The sequence below is a fragment of the Larus michahellis genome, chromosome 3 (assembly GCF_964199755.1).
Source record: "Larus michahellis chromosome 3, bLarMic1.1, whole genome shotgun sequence".
Taxonomy (NCBI): Eukaryota; Metazoa; Chordata; class Aves; order Charadriiformes; family Laridae; genus Larus; species Larus michahellis.
Window position 1 is genome coordinate 32,473,795 of NC_133898.1, and position 15,281 is coordinate 32,489,075.

A 15,281-nucleotide genomic window follows, 5' to 3' on the forward strand; every position below is an offset into this window, starting at 1 on the left:
TTCTGGTGTGGGAGTAGAGCCTGGGTGTTCTCCAGACTTCGGTGGTGAATGATCTATTTGAGCACAGAAAACCAATTTTCGTCCTCTCTCATCACAAGGCTTTTCAGGCATCAGAAGTCTGGGAGGCAAACAGATGAGGAAGGTAGAGAAAACTATGTTGTGGGCTTGGGTTTGTTTTGTCTTTTTTTTTTTTTTTCCTCTGGTCATTTACATGCCATCTGTGAAACCTGAATACTAGCCAAGATTCATCCCAACTATTTTATGCATCAAACTTATTTCTGAAGACACAATCTCTTTCTGATGCAAAAGGATCATCACTCTTACTATGTTGTAATAGGAGCTTTGTTTCTTATTAAAATATTCAAAGAGTTTTCACCAGATAAATGTGGGATTATTTAAATGTAAAGAAGCAAAAAGCTTTCTCTTGCTTTGCTGCAACTCATGTTGTCAGTTTTATTTGGAAGATAAGCACCACAAAACTACCTACTGAAATGCTCACCTAGCCCCTTTCCCCTCCTTCTCAGGCATCCAGGATCCCCATACAATGCAAAGGGAAAACTGAGCTGCTAGGGAAGAGTTTCTCAAAAGCATGCTGCCTAGAGAGCAGCACATGGTAGAAGAAGGGGTCAGGCTTCATTTAAGCAGGTAATTTACTCAGAAACTGGAAGCAAGTCTTACTCATGGTGTGTGTGCGTTGAGGAGGAGAAAAAGAGAAATCGAAACTCGGGTTAGAAAACTTGGATGAGCTGTGGCAGATGTGACTTCAAATCTATACGATGTTTCAGAGCAAGACGTTACTACATCTCAATCAGACCACGTAAATACACAAGAAGAAGCTGAAGAGAATGGCCAAAATGATCAAAGGAGAGGGAAGTTCTGTTCTGTTCTGAGAGTCCTCTTTAGGCTCTGATCTCTGGGGCTGCATCACTACTTAGGTGGCTGTATCCATAGGAAAAAAACCCTAGATGTTGAGTGCAGAAACTTAGGGTGAAATACAAACAGCAAAATGAGAAGCAGGGGTTTTAAAACCCAGCAGAATATTGTGCCGATGGAAGTGTGTTGCAGGTGGTAGATGAAAGGCTGATTTGAATTTCTCTGCATGGAACTGCACTGTTTTATGTAGACTCAACACCAGAATATAAACTGTTAAGAGATCAAAGTTGGCTAGTTGAGATTCATTGTGTTTAACTGGTGGACTGAAGTGGATAAAGAGACAGGAGCCTAACTACTTTTGTGATCCTAGATTTAGCTGTTAGCATATCTCACTTTCCCCCAGAGCTGCCCACACGATGCAGTAAATAAAACCCGAAATTGGTTTTACTATAGCTAAGCTTTATTACGATCATGGTTTTTATCTGTCATTAACTTCCTCCAAAACATACAGTCCCCTTCAGTTTTCACTTGCCTTATTTCTTGAAAATTACATGGTGAGTTTATAACATAAGACTAGAGGGTTTCCCACACACACCTCAGGCTTTGCAATGCTGAAACTCAGAAATGCCACTGTATGGTGAAAAGTTCAAAAGACAAAGGTACATCCAGGACTGTTCCCTGGTACCTGGAATGCATCTGCTACCCTGTAGCCATCACGTCAGGGCTGCCACAGACGCTTTCACAGGTCTCATCAACCTGAGCACACAAGAATTGTAGTCACTAGTCTGCGTAATCTGAAGCTCTCTTGACAAGTGGGGTACATTGGAATAACAATTCCTACAAAAACTCAAAAAATTAGCTACATATCACAAACTTTTAGTGCATGTTAAGAAAGTTTTGTCTATATAGCTATGTAGGTGCATTCTCACAGCAGGTTTTTTGCCATTTTTCAACAGAAGATGCATTTCCAAAAGCAGTTCAGTTTCATTTTAAGAATGAATCTGATTCAGAGGCAAAGAACACCTGAGCAGATGTTTGTTGACCCTATCTCTGTTCTGATGGAGAAGCGAGCAAGGGGGAACTTAACATTTACAAATGGGAAAAAGAATGAACATGACATCGTGGTAAAGTCAAGCCAAAGAATGTGAATGATTTATCTCTTGTAAGATGCAGCTTGATTTGGCTCCTTACAGAACCTGTCCAATGGAAAACGAAGTCTCAGGTATGAGGCAGTACTTCTGTGCAGAACGACGGCAAATAAATAGTGCACAGAAAATTAAGAAGGAAGTGAAGTAGTGCAGAGAAAACTAAGAAGGAAGAAAGTGTGGAGTTACATATTCAGGAAACTCCTGTTTGTTGAGAGAAGGAAAAAAATTGTGCCAGACTAGCTGTCGTTTCAGCCTAAATGAGGCTGAAATCCTAAAAGGATTTCAAAGGCTTCAAATCCTAAAAGGCTTTGAAGACAGTCCAAATCAAGCCTCCATTTTTTCTCATAATTAGCCAGTCAGAACTGATCTTCCTGATACACCTGCACGTTAATGGCACCAGCAGAGAACAGCCTGGGAGCACGAGGATGCTCCTAAGCCCTTATCTCTGCATGTGAATCCCTTGCTGCTGTGAACTGCAGGCTGACAAGCGCCAGCTGTGCCTGCCATGGGACACACTATTAGCTGTGTCATAACAGGCATAGAATAATGAGTGAACAGACATAAGCAATCCTAAACTTAACTTTCTCTTCTAAGCCAACACTTCTTTGCTATCAAAATACTACTAGTAGAAGAGCATCAGCTGAACTTGCGTAAAGGATTTGTGAGTTTTCGAATTCATGATTTGGCCTGTTAAGAGTATGCCTATATAGCTTGTCTTTCAAATTATCATTCAGAACTATAAATGACCTTCTGCCTGCCAAAATAACGAGCTGAACATGGTCTTGAATGTTTGGGTTTTTTAATCCCAAGTGTAATTTAGGAATATGCGCTTTTACTAGAATACTCTCTGCCTCACAATTCTTCTCTAAGGAAAAAAGTGGATTTAAATTAGATCACAGGAAGGTGCGAATGTGTCTGATAAAAAGCTGTGGTAAAATGCAACGTATGACTATATTGTACCTCCATAAAAGTGGACAAAATTGGCCCATGTGTTAAACTGATATGTAACTGATAATGCTTCTGATGTGTGTATTGCCAATTTTACTATCTGATAGGAATTTGATGTTTCTGGTTTTGGCTGCTGAGTAATTGTGGGAAATTTGCTATGTAAATGATGATGTATTGATACCTAAAAAATCTTGTACCCAGTTGAATTAGCAATAATTTACTACACTGTTGCATACTGATATAAACGATGCCTTTGTTGATATGGCTAACTTTTTATGTTGTTGGGAAGTTATATAATGGGTTTAGGCTTATTAAAGGTAGGACAAATTCTCTTCAAACACTGGAACATCTTGCAAAATGAAATAAAAAAGGTCATTATATTAATCTAACTTTCATTTTAAGGGAAGGGCAGGTAGAAATAAAATTTTTAAAAAATGAAACAGCCCAGGAATGGGTTGGGGATGAAGGATAATCCTGTGTGAACTGGGAGATGCAGGGAGAGACAAGATTATAAAGAAAAGAAAAAACCCAACGATTTATTTAATATTGTAGTACAAACTATTGTAGCAGTTAAACTTCAGCTCATTTTTGTGTATTCCTCTCTTAGCGTGTAGCTCTAACGTATTCTTCAGAGCAAGAAAATAAATTAATTGTATAAAACCAAAAAGGTTAAGTTACAGAAAAAGAAAAATTGGAATCATTAGCCTTCCATATGTATCTTCACGTACTTTCATCGTACTTTCATTTTATGCTTTGCCAAACCTTGATGTCGTTGACCTTGATAACAAAATTCACTCACTCTTTTTTAATCTAACTTGTAATACTTAACAATATACCATTACAGCAGCAAAAAGATTAGATATTATTCTCAGTGCTTTCTAAGCAGTCACACTACAGATGTGGTTGCTCCTTTCCCAGGGATTTGCTCATGTTGACAAAACCACATTTTGTTTTCCCCAGCTAAGTATCTCTGGAATTTTCTTGTAAATATATGATGGATGCTAAATTTTTCTGGTTAGCAACAATCTCCGCACAGGCACTGCCCTGGGACCTGGCTTGCTCCTTCCCAGCGCAAGCAAGCTGCTGGCGCGGTGCCGGCTGTTGCCAGAGCTCCCCCTGCGCAGCCGATGAGAAGGGACATGATGGCGCATGTCGGGTAACCTGGTACGTGACCGGAGGTGCCTGTGCCCACAGCCACGGGTGGGCTGTGAGACCGTGGCAGCAATGCAAAGCCGTGCGGAGTCTGACAGCGATACGGTAATATCTGCTCTTTCAGAGCAGCATGGTTATAACGAGTACAAACACCTGCACGGCACAATTATAACACAATTCATGAAGGCTCTTGTGAAATGGTTGGGTTGGTTTTGTGAGAAATGATTCAATGATAAGTAAACACAAATTTTTGTTTCTTTGTAGAAGGATTTATTGAACTTGACTCACTTCTGCCTTGAACTATGTAGATTCTTAGGCTTGGGTTTCCAAAGGTACTTAAAATCAGTAACCAAATTTTACTGGAACTACATGAAATTAAATTGCTCTGCTGGGAAGCAAGGCAAATTCTCTCCCATCCTGAAATCCTTACTGCCAGGCCTCTAGTGTCCCCTTTCCCTTAGGGTTCCTTCAGAGCCAGCTGTGATACCTCTGACTCAGAGGAATCTTCAGGCCAAGCAGACAATTCCATGAAAAAGGCAATAAGCAAAGTAAGTGCAAATTGTTACAATTTTGATAGGTTTCTACTCTTTCTTCCTGTATTCTGCCTTTGGCACAATGGCTGCTCACAACTCAAAGCAGTGGGACGGCTTTCTTTTGATACAGAAGATGTGCAGCGAAAGGGACTGATTTGAAACATATTTAGAGAGTCTATTCTTTAACCTTCCAAACCTGAATGAAAGCTGAAAATGCTGCTATTTTTCACAAAGTCCAGAAAAATATAATTTCAAGCCAATCAAAATATCTGATTTTGATTTTTGAATTTCAAAGTTACTTTTGAAATATAGACTGAACTTCTGCAGCAAAATATCACTTTAAAAATACCATTACCTTTCCAAAGTTTTGTTCCAAAATGTTGAAATGAGACATTTTGATGTGTCAGAACACTTGCTCTAGTTTCCTGTTGGAAATGAATTACAGCAAAATAGATCTGATCTCATGTGCCTGTTTCAAAGGAAATGCACAGATGGTGTATGGTTCTGGTGAATGATTCTGTTTGAGTCTTTGAATAGATCTAATAAATACAACATCACTGAGCCTGGCACTGCTAATCTGTAGCTGTAGCTTCAAAAGTAGCTGCATTTTAATCATGACGGATCAATTAAAACAGTAAAATATAAACAGCCTATAGGTTACCTCTTCTCCTTCTTCAATATGATAATCCTTCCTTTCATTTGGCCCTCCAACAAACATCACATTTAATTGATGGCGATGCCTAGAAAAGAAAATGACAATTTACAGCTATCTCCAACCATGATGTTCTTTATTTCACATAAATTTGGGTTTTGGTTTGGTTTTTTTTTGTTTTTTTTTTAATTCTTTGAGGACAGTGAGTCAATGAAACAATGCTGAGTGACAGGCAACATCCAGAATGAGAACTCAAAAGCTCTCCGCTCTGCCACTGTCCTGCTGGGTGACCTGAGGCCAGCTCCCTCCCTCCTGGTGTTTAAATGCCTCCAGCTATGAAAGGGGGACAATGATAGTCACCAAATGTGGAAAGAGCTTTGAACTGTAAAGATAAAGAATGCTAGGTAAAGTGAAAGGAATGAGAGGGAAACGTCTTTTCAACCTGAGCTGATTAGATCAGGATTCTGTAAAGGTAAGACACTTTTAAAGGTTAACAAAGGTAAAAACATACATTTTTCCCCATTGGTAGAATTGCCAGGGATACTGATGGTAGGAATTATCAGCTAATTTCTCTTCTATTTATACTGGTTTTGCTAAGGTGGAACAACACGCGGTGGTTTCATTGCAGTTGTGGCTAATTCAGAAAAGGAGATTCAGACCCTTTATCTTAACTCTGCCCCTTTTAAGAGCCCAAATGAGATCCTAGTAACACAAAACCAGCAAAGCCACCCTCCCCTGCAACATGGGGAAGAACAATGTGCCTCTGTGTCAGCACCTCATAAGCCTCAACTGAGAGAAGCTATTTTGAATGGCTGAACGTGTATATTTGATCTGCCATCATTATCATGTTTACTTTGAAGAGTATTTAAATGATAATGAACAACACAGTAGGATCTAGTAAAGCAGAAATAACAAGTAACAGTGACAAATCAGTTGGCCAAATAAAAGTCTAAAGAATTAAATTAGATTACAACTCTTAAATTGACTATTTTCACCATAGAAAGCTGTATACATTACAGCACTTGGCTTCATGCCTGTATCCTAAAATAAGGAACCGAAATCAGAACTGTTTGTACCATGCAGATTTAATATTCGTTTTCAAGAATGCACTGTAATACTTCTGCATTAATGAACACTTCTACTAAAGAAAGGCAGGAAGACCAAAACAGTAATAACATAGCTAATTAATGAAATGCATTAAAATCAACACTGGAGAATAAAATAAGAGAAAGGCAATCTATGAGTATCTTGTAGCCTATGGTTAAGATCAGTTAAATTTTTTATAGAAACCCATACAGTTTTGTTATTAGTTCAATAACTAAAAGTTAAAATATTGCTCTAAAAATCATTGTTGCTTAACTTTTTGTTTGGCAAATCTACCATTAATTCTGCTACCCTATGGGTTTAGCTGGGTATAACATAATAAACAGGCAACTAACTATGTGTTCATCATTCCTATCATTAATATAATGACACCATCAAAAAATTCCAGCTATGAAATACAAGCAGGAACGCCAATAGGTTTGTTTGTCCATATTGCTAAATAAAGTTGCCTGCTTAAAATAATTGCCTTAAGGTAAGAAGAAAAATCATAAGGAAAGCAGTTTCAGTTAGGACTGCCAAAATGCAGTTAAGAGTATCATAATGGTTTCAGCTGTGTGAAAATTACTTGATTGCACTGTTTTTAGAATGAGGTGCTAATCAGCGGTCTAATAAGTTTTATATATTCTTATACTTCTCTTCTTGACCACATAAAGGAAATGGTGCCAGCAGGCAACCTTTTAAAAATGTCTTAAGACCAAGAAGAATCAGATAGTCCTTGACCACAGTTAGGTCTCCTTATAGTAAGCATCATATTCTGAACTCAAAGAAGAGCTTTAAAAGTGCCACTGCTACCCTGTAAAAATCAGCTATGTCAAGGGTTCTTGCACAGGATTTTGCACTAATTGCTCACTGTTGAGGTTAAAAGGCATTTAAACTTGCAAGATAGTGTCATTAAAATAAATCTAATGAAAGCTCTTACATTGTATCCTTTTCTTGACTCGTAAAACTTTAAACAGGTGGTGACTCACGAACTGAGGTTTTGTTTTGAAATCCCAAATAGGCATTTAAAACTTTGGATTCTCTCAAGTGTATGGAATGCAACTGAATAAAAGCTTGAAAGCCGTAATAAATTTAGACACCAAAAGTCCTACTGATTTGCTGTAAGATGTAGATTTTAACCATTAATTCTCTCTTGAAACACAGGATCATAAGTTACTTAAATGTTTTGAGGTGGTTGCCTTCCAGTGACGCAGAAGTGAAAAAATTGCCTTATAAATCTCTACTCAGCACATAAAGGATCAAAACTGTTGGAAAAATGGTGGAAATCTATTAGTCACTTTTTGGAAAATCGCCTAAAACCTTTTTGAAAAATCCTGAAAACATTCATATAGCACCAGGAGCAAGTGGTGAGAGACTCAGAATCCATATAGTAGATGGCTTTCCTCTCCTTCACAAGCTGAAGCTACGGTGGAAGAAGGATTTTTTTTTTTAATCGACGCAATTTTTATCACAAAAAATTGTTCCTTGTTTCACTGTGGCTTCTTGCAGTGTTTATGGGGAAGACTTGTCACCACCGAGTATTTAGCGATCTAGGTGGCTGTCTGACCTCTGACACAGGTCATGTTCCAGAGTTACTTCAGGATTACACAGAACTACTGGTAGGGGGTGCAAACAGTGCACTAGTGACAAGAAGGTTCATCTTACTGATGCAGAAAGAAAACTATGAATATTACACACACTGTAAAGTACTAAAATTTTACCACCATCATTGCTAAGCTTTAGAAATGGCTATGCTTAACAAAATGCTTCCTAAATCCACTTTGAAAATGAAAGAAATTAAAACACTCATAAGGAGAAGACACTTTCCTCATTCTTTCCCACTGTGAAACTATTGTAGTGATTCAAATCTCTTAGCTGGTAATTAATTAATTAATTAATTAATTAATTTCTTAGTTAAATTAATTTCTTAATTTCTTAGTTAAACACACAACTGTAGTTTCAACACAGTTATCTCAGTAAGGATGTACCCTTTACCTTATTTTTGTCTTGCAACCGTTACTTTCAAAAGTAACCCTTGAACCTGTGAATGGAAATTAATATCACTGCTACAGTACTGCCTATTCAGCTTTTGATTAGAGGTAGCACTTCAGAGTCGGGCAAGAGGCACATTCTTTGGTGCTTTTTTAATGATTAAGTTGCAAAGCAAAATTTTAAAAATTTACAAGAAAGAGAAATGCTTTCCATTTTCTTTATAAAACCTGGGTTTATATTGCTCTCTACAAAGAATCCTTTCATATGAAAGGCTTCTGCTTACAGGGTTTTGGACAAAGTATATTGTCCTCAACTTCACTGACAAATCCTTATTAATGTTGTGACTAGAAAGTGCCACACGTTGGACCATCTACACTGGAATTTGCTTGAGTTTTGACACTGAGAACATGCATGCTATACAACTGCGTAATGCCCACGCTTTTTTCTTATATTAGCTGTCTCATTCAGAATATGGTTTGTAGCTCTAAGGTGCCAGTCAGTGCTCTGAAACGCTGCCTTGTCAGCCTCACGATGAACAGAGGGTCCTACCCTGCCTTGACAGCTCTGGAAATGCCCTGGAAATCTGTTTCTCCAGTGCTCCTGCCCTTCCCTTTCTCCTCATCTTTCAGTGATATGTCCTACTGTTTTTGGTTGCTCTTGCAGCTTTGGCTCCTCTGCAATGTTGGAATGACTCTCAGCAGCTCTGGCAGCTGTTTTAGGTTGTAATTTGGTAGCACTAATTTGTTAGCTAAATCTTACAATTTGTGGATATGATGCCATCTCCTTTTATTTCTATGAGTTTATTGTCTCGGGGCCTGACACAAATTCCTTTAATTCAGTCTAAGTGTGCCTACAAGAGACTTTGAGTTGTATTCAGGTTTATCTTTACAGCTTCTGCAGAGTTACTACATAAGAGATTTCAACCATTTTCTGTGTTTCGAAACAGCACTCTGACCGCAGTCTGAGAGGAACTACAGTTCCTCACTAATCTTTGCCATCTATGCATTTTAGCAGCTTCCTCATAACTAAGAATATCTGCGTATATCTGAGAACTGAGTTAAAAAAAAATAAAATCTTCATTTACTTACATAAGCTTATTGCACACAGGTGGCAAAAAGGCAGCTTTGTTTTCTTCTATCCATTTTCTTACATTTACAAGAAGCTCCATGGTCCACCAGCTTTTGACAGAGATATGAAAGTTTGCAGAGGGCTCTCTCCGTGGGCAAACTGCATGTGACTTCATGCCCAGAGCTCAGGGGATTGGCTGGTAGAAGAGGTGTCTTCAGGCTTGAGCGTCCACGGGGACCGGTCCATCAGCCAAAGGTTATTTCATAAAGAGTACTAATGCTCCAGCAGTTTAGCTAATAATTGACCAGTGCTTTTAAAATATATATTTTCATCGGAGACTCATTCTGCCCAAAGGAGGTTTCTTAATTCTTTTACGCATCAACTGGAGTATGTGCTACCTCTGTACAGAAATTGCCTTTTTACATAAATTGAGAGAAAAATGGGCAAGACTTGGGCTTGCACACTCTTGAAATCTAATGCAGAAACAGGTTTCAAAGCTAAATGTAAGCTGGGAGCAGTTGCTCAAATTTTAGTTACATATAATATATATAAAAAAGGGGTTTTTTTTAATACATGCATAACTATATACAGGTGTTTCAGGCTTGAGAATAGAGACCCATTTCCTTTTCACACCTCCCCTCAACCCTGTTAAGCTGAATGTTTGGGGAAGTGGTGTTTGAAAATATTGGGATCATCTTCTGCCAGATAACAAAAATAAAAATGTCTTTTGCATTTCTAAGACCAAAAGCAGTTGTCTGTAAGTGCTCATTGTAATTTGATGCACTCTCTGCCAATGTTACAGCAGGGCTTGTTGGAGAGCAGAACACGCTTCTGTGATGCCCTTTGGGAACGTGCAGCATATTGCCATCAAATTATCAGGGAAACAAGAAACTGAGACCCACCAGACATTCCAGATCCATATTAGTCTTTATTCCCTCAGTAGTTTCTGTTCAACATTTACATAGTTCCTACAGGATTGCTCACTCTGTTCCCTGCCACCCCCATTTTTTAATAAGAAAATGTATAAACGTGTTATTTTCAGACTTGAAACACGTGAAATGGGTGGTAAACAAAAAAGCCTAAGACATTAAAAAATTTTTGCATTTTTCAGTTGCTCTTGACATAGCTTCATCTTCTAATTGCTTCTACACTGGGCTTAGTGGGTGAGTGCGTGTGGGTATAAGGTTATAATATGATTTGTTAAAAGTGAGTGGTACATCCTCATGGGTTGCGCATGAGCAGTGCAGCTGCTGGACTGAAGGGTCGGTTCGCTGGGACAGTGCAAGTTTAGGAGTTCTTTAGCTTATACCATTATAATTTTGCAATGGAAAAAAGCAATGGAGTGTGAGTTTGAACTCATATCATGCTCTATTTCCAGTATGTATAAGGGTGACCCTGTTTTACCTTCATCTCTATCGCTTCTTTGCGGTTTAGTTTAAACTAATTACATAATTGATCAAAAGAAATCCCTTTATTTTGGGATAACAGGATCCACATGCAGATTACAGTTCCACTATGTTAGTACCATCACAATGCACTGGCAAAAATTTCCTCTGAAATAAGCCCAAAGTAACTATTATTTCACTCAAATCATGGGTGTGGGTGTGTGTGTGTTATAATTATTTAGCACACAAAAATTCTGCCATTGGAATAGCTGTAGCGAGACACCAGTGCATAGCAAAGTCCTTAGGCCTTTTTGGACCTACAGACAGGAACACTTCAGTGCTTTTTGTGCTGTAAGCTGCTGGCACACTATTTAGTTGCAAAGGAAAGAGAACTTCTGCTTAAAATAAACTTTCACTTGGGGGATTGTGACCCAGCCTGGTGGGACCAGGAGACCTGAAGGCACTCTATTTTAATGACCATGGTTTTGTAAAAGTTTTATCTCATCATTACTAACATGTATTGCAGAGCCGGGCTCCATTTGTCGGCCATGAAAACCAAGAGATTTTACAACGCCACAGCAGGAAACAGATCCTGGAATTGACAGAGCCAAGCCTTGTTCACCACAATATTAATGTGCCAGTTTTCACTGCAGGGCTATTGTCTGCAACCCCTACTCTAATCCCTAGTCTCCACTTTTTCCACTAGGCAGAATACAAGGTACTATTACCTGCAGAGAAAACTATCTCAGTTGCAGGCTGATAAATCCATTTGGTGGCTAGAGTGAGGTATGAAAACCCGACAGCCAGACCTACTCAGGGAGGAAACCAATGAAGTTCACTTATAAAATTCACCATTAGTGAAGCTGAGGTTATTATCACAGGGTAGCATTTTTCTGCAACCTTCTGAAATCAATAGGTTTTGAAAAATGCAGTTAATGGCCTCTCCATGCATATAAGAGGTGTAAGGGAACATTGGGTTTTTTTAAGGAGGAATAAGAAATGGTGTGTGTGGCCTGGAAGTACTGGGCCATGAAACCCCATTTCTGTGAAATGTACTGGAGAAGCAAAGAAAAGAGCCAGCACTGCAGGCTCCGTGAGACCTCAAGTAAATACATATGCCTTGTGACCTGGCTGGGGCCTGGATTTTTCTTGCTAGTCTACTTTGCAATGACTTTTCACATCTATCAAAGCCTGTTCCAGCAGCTGGGGTTTCTCCTTTCACTTTCAGTTCTATGCAAAAGGAGTTCATTTGTCAGCTTTTGCGGCCACAGAGGTGCAAGGCTACTGAAGCACAAAACTGCTACACAAAAATAATCCGTCTTTTGCATTGAGGGTGCAGGAAAAAAGTGATAACGGAAAAAACTGACTTGAGGACAGCACTTACTCTATTTTTCTACTTTTCTCAACCACCAGACCTATTAGAGACTTAAATTTACTAGCTGGTGTTCAGCAAGCAGCATGCGTTAACAAAAAGCACATAAGCTAAATATTGTGTTTCTAGTCAGAAGAGGTATTCAGGTTCATTGCCCAGGACTTTTATCTGTATTAAAGTGATACTTGGTCATTTTTCCATTACTGCCTGTATTCTTTTTTTTTCACCTAAAGAACTGGTGATAAAGACCTAGAATGGTCTAGAGCCCATGGGAAAGGATGAGGGAAACAGACTGTAAAGCCAGCAAGCACAGATGCTGCCTGCTCTGCTCTGCACTGCCCATTCTACTCTTGAAAGCAAACAGCATTGTGAAAAGTGGCTCTTAAGACTTAGGTTTTTTTCATACTTAGTGCGAAGAAGTATTCTGAAAAATCTTCACCAGGGGAAGTTTTCACTCATGAGCAATTTGAGGACAAAATCCTTTTAGTATAATTTCGATATCTGGTGATATGCAATGCAGAGACTGATTTATCTACATTGGTGTTAAAATAGTGGAGCTACACTGATGTGATAATCTGCAGATTCTGCAAGCAGCTGGAAGCATGTAACTTTCTGCTGCATTAGGACAGCTTTAACTTCTGTGTTTTATCTTTTCCTTTTTTTTTTTAATATTGTGAAAAAAAGGAAAAACAAAGGCATAGATATGACTGAATAATCCATTTCACCCGTTTTAATGTGCTTCCAATTTTTGGTCAATTCTGTGCTTTTTCTGTTTGTTCTTCGAGAACAATGACAAATGAAGTACTTTTTTTATCTTAAAAACCCCTATATAGTTTCTGAAAACAAAAATTCAAATCAGTAACAAACCTACTATTGAACCCAAGCACAGTTATGTTCCCACAAACTAATTCACGTGGCCAAATTTCACTGCTATAAAGATACTGTCAAAGGCCTCAGTCTCTGTGAGGATAAACATGAGCAGGAAGTGAATCACGTAGCACAACAGAAGAGTTAAAGATCCCACAAAAACTACTAGAATCTTCACCGTTATCTATGTTACTTTTATGGGAAGGCTCATTAAAATACAACAAGCAGTGAGTTATCATCTATATAAACACCAAAATTAGACTTTCTGAGTCTTCCCTCTTGCCTGACTCTAAGGTTAAATCTGCAATAAAGAGCTTGTCTGTATGTTCACAGCTTCAGCTTTGATTCTTCCCGGCATTCTTGTATTTGCCAAAAAAAGCACTTGTTTGGATGAAATTATGTGCACAGCAATCTTTGCGTGGCATAGAATATTTTTTTTCTAGTGTAATGATGCACTGCTAAGGATAATGAAGGCAGCTGCAGTTTTCTTGTATGCCAGCTATGTGATGATGGTAAATTTCTCTACGAAATGAACTGTCACTTCTCTTTTTCTCCATGCCAGTCACCTTCCTCAACGGTCAGATACAGCAATTGCATGTTACTTCACCTGTCAATGGTGTATACCACTGAAACGTATTCTAAGTAATGCCCAACAGCAGAACTTCCTTGACAAGCGAGGAGCACCTTCTCTTCATTCAAAATACTCTCAAAAGGTTTCAGCTCATTTATGGATCAGAGGTGGACGGAGGAGGTAATGAAGTCACACACAACTGCCACTCAATCTGCCAAAAGTAGTTGGGAGATCAGTGCTTGTTACTTGAAACTGGCTGAGGGCCTGTCACCTGCTGCTGGGCCACCCTCTTAGAGACGATGGAAATCCAAGCACTGTGTAGCACCCTCTGCAACCACCCACCCTGTCATGAAATGCCCAGTGCTTGTTGCACAGTAAAGTAGCCATAAAAAGGAAAATGCTCTAGTACTTACGTCAGTAGCCTGACAGAGCTGTCTAGGGAAAGCAAATATGGTGACAGTGCTTTACCACGGGTGGAAAAAAAGGAGGAGTATGTCTCCTTCTCAACTGTGTAACAGTGTTGGGGCATTGCTTGGGTTTAAATAGCTGCTGATGCCAGTTATGTTTACCATCTTCCTGCCAAGTAAAGATAAGAAGGATCTGACTGCAAAATAAATCCATGTTAGCGGTATACTTAACAATAAACACGTGCATAAAGCTGTGTTTTCTTCCAGTAAGTGTTTCTGAGCATGCAGTACTTCATATATGCACTGTGCTGTTTCTGTGTATGAGTAATGTTAGCCTTTTAGATCTACTCAGCATTTTCATATCAGAACACCCGATTCCATCCTTGAATTTTAGGGAACAGCAAGACAAAACCTTCAGGTATTGAAACAAGCAGTTTAGACTCTGCGTATGTGACGCCTTTATATTATGAGCGGTCTGTACTTAGTAAAGTATTTCTACTACAGTGAAGTGAAATGAAGTCAGTTGGAGGTAAAGCCAGCCCTCAATGCATTGTCTGCATGGGATAAACCCCAATATTTCTGGTTATTTCTATTCATCATGCAAAAATAATTTTGTATGGTTCTTTTTAACCTGTACTACTTGTTTTGGAAGTGCCAGGGCATCCCTCATGTTGCACCACAACAGTGGTGGAATAGCAAGTGGACTGAAAGCCCAAAATACTACAGGGATAACGATTTAATTTACTGGCAGTACTTAACTGCTTTTCTCTCTTGCCTCGAACCTGCGCACGACAGGCAGGTGCGTTATTTCCCCGCCGATGTGAATTACCGTGAGGATGAACCTCACGGACCCAGCGGCTAATGCCTTTTACCAAAGGCCGTGAGCAGTCCCGGTTCCGCAGGCCCTGCGGCCGAGGGCCTGCCCGCCTCGTCCCCGGCCGACGGCCCGGCCGTGGCCGCTCCACCCGCCAGCAACGCCCGGGGGTGGAAGGGGCGGAGGGGAAGCCCCGGCCGTTCCCGGCGGCCCGGCCCGGAGCCGGTCGGAGGCTGCGCAGCGGGCGGCGCTCTCCGCCCGGCCCGGCCCGGCCCGGCGCGGCAGGCCCCGCCCTGGCGGCAGCGGAGGCCGGGCTCTCCCCGCCGCCGCGGCCCGCTGTCGCTGCGGCCGCCCGCCCGGCGGGGCGGCAGGGCTTTCTCCCGGGCACCGCAGCCGCTCTCCTTCCTCCCCTGCTT

The 15,281-nt window shown here is 40.0% G+C and overlaps 1 protein-coding gene across 2 annotated transcripts in view; it reads right to left on the minus strand.

Moving 5' to 3' along the window:
* HAAO (3-hydroxyanthranilate 3,4-dioxygenase) overlaps positions 1-9,622 on the minus strand; it is a 35,865-nt gene extending 26,243 nt beyond the window's left edge. Inside the window, exons 1-2 of one of the 2 annotated variants that reach the window (XM_074579568.1) lie at positions 9,470-9,622; positions 5,316-5,394 (exon numbers count right to left, since the gene is read on the minus strand). In XM_074579568.1, the coding sequence (XP_074435669.1) occupies positions 5,316-5,394; positions 9,470-9,549 (159 nt within the window). In that variant the 5' untranslated portion in view covers positions 9,550-9,622. The remainder of the gene's footprint in view (positions 1-5,315; positions 5,395-9,469) is intronic. The other variant, XM_074579569.1, reaches the window with a different exon arrangement.
* Positions 9,623-15,281: the final 5,659 nt, after the last annotated feature.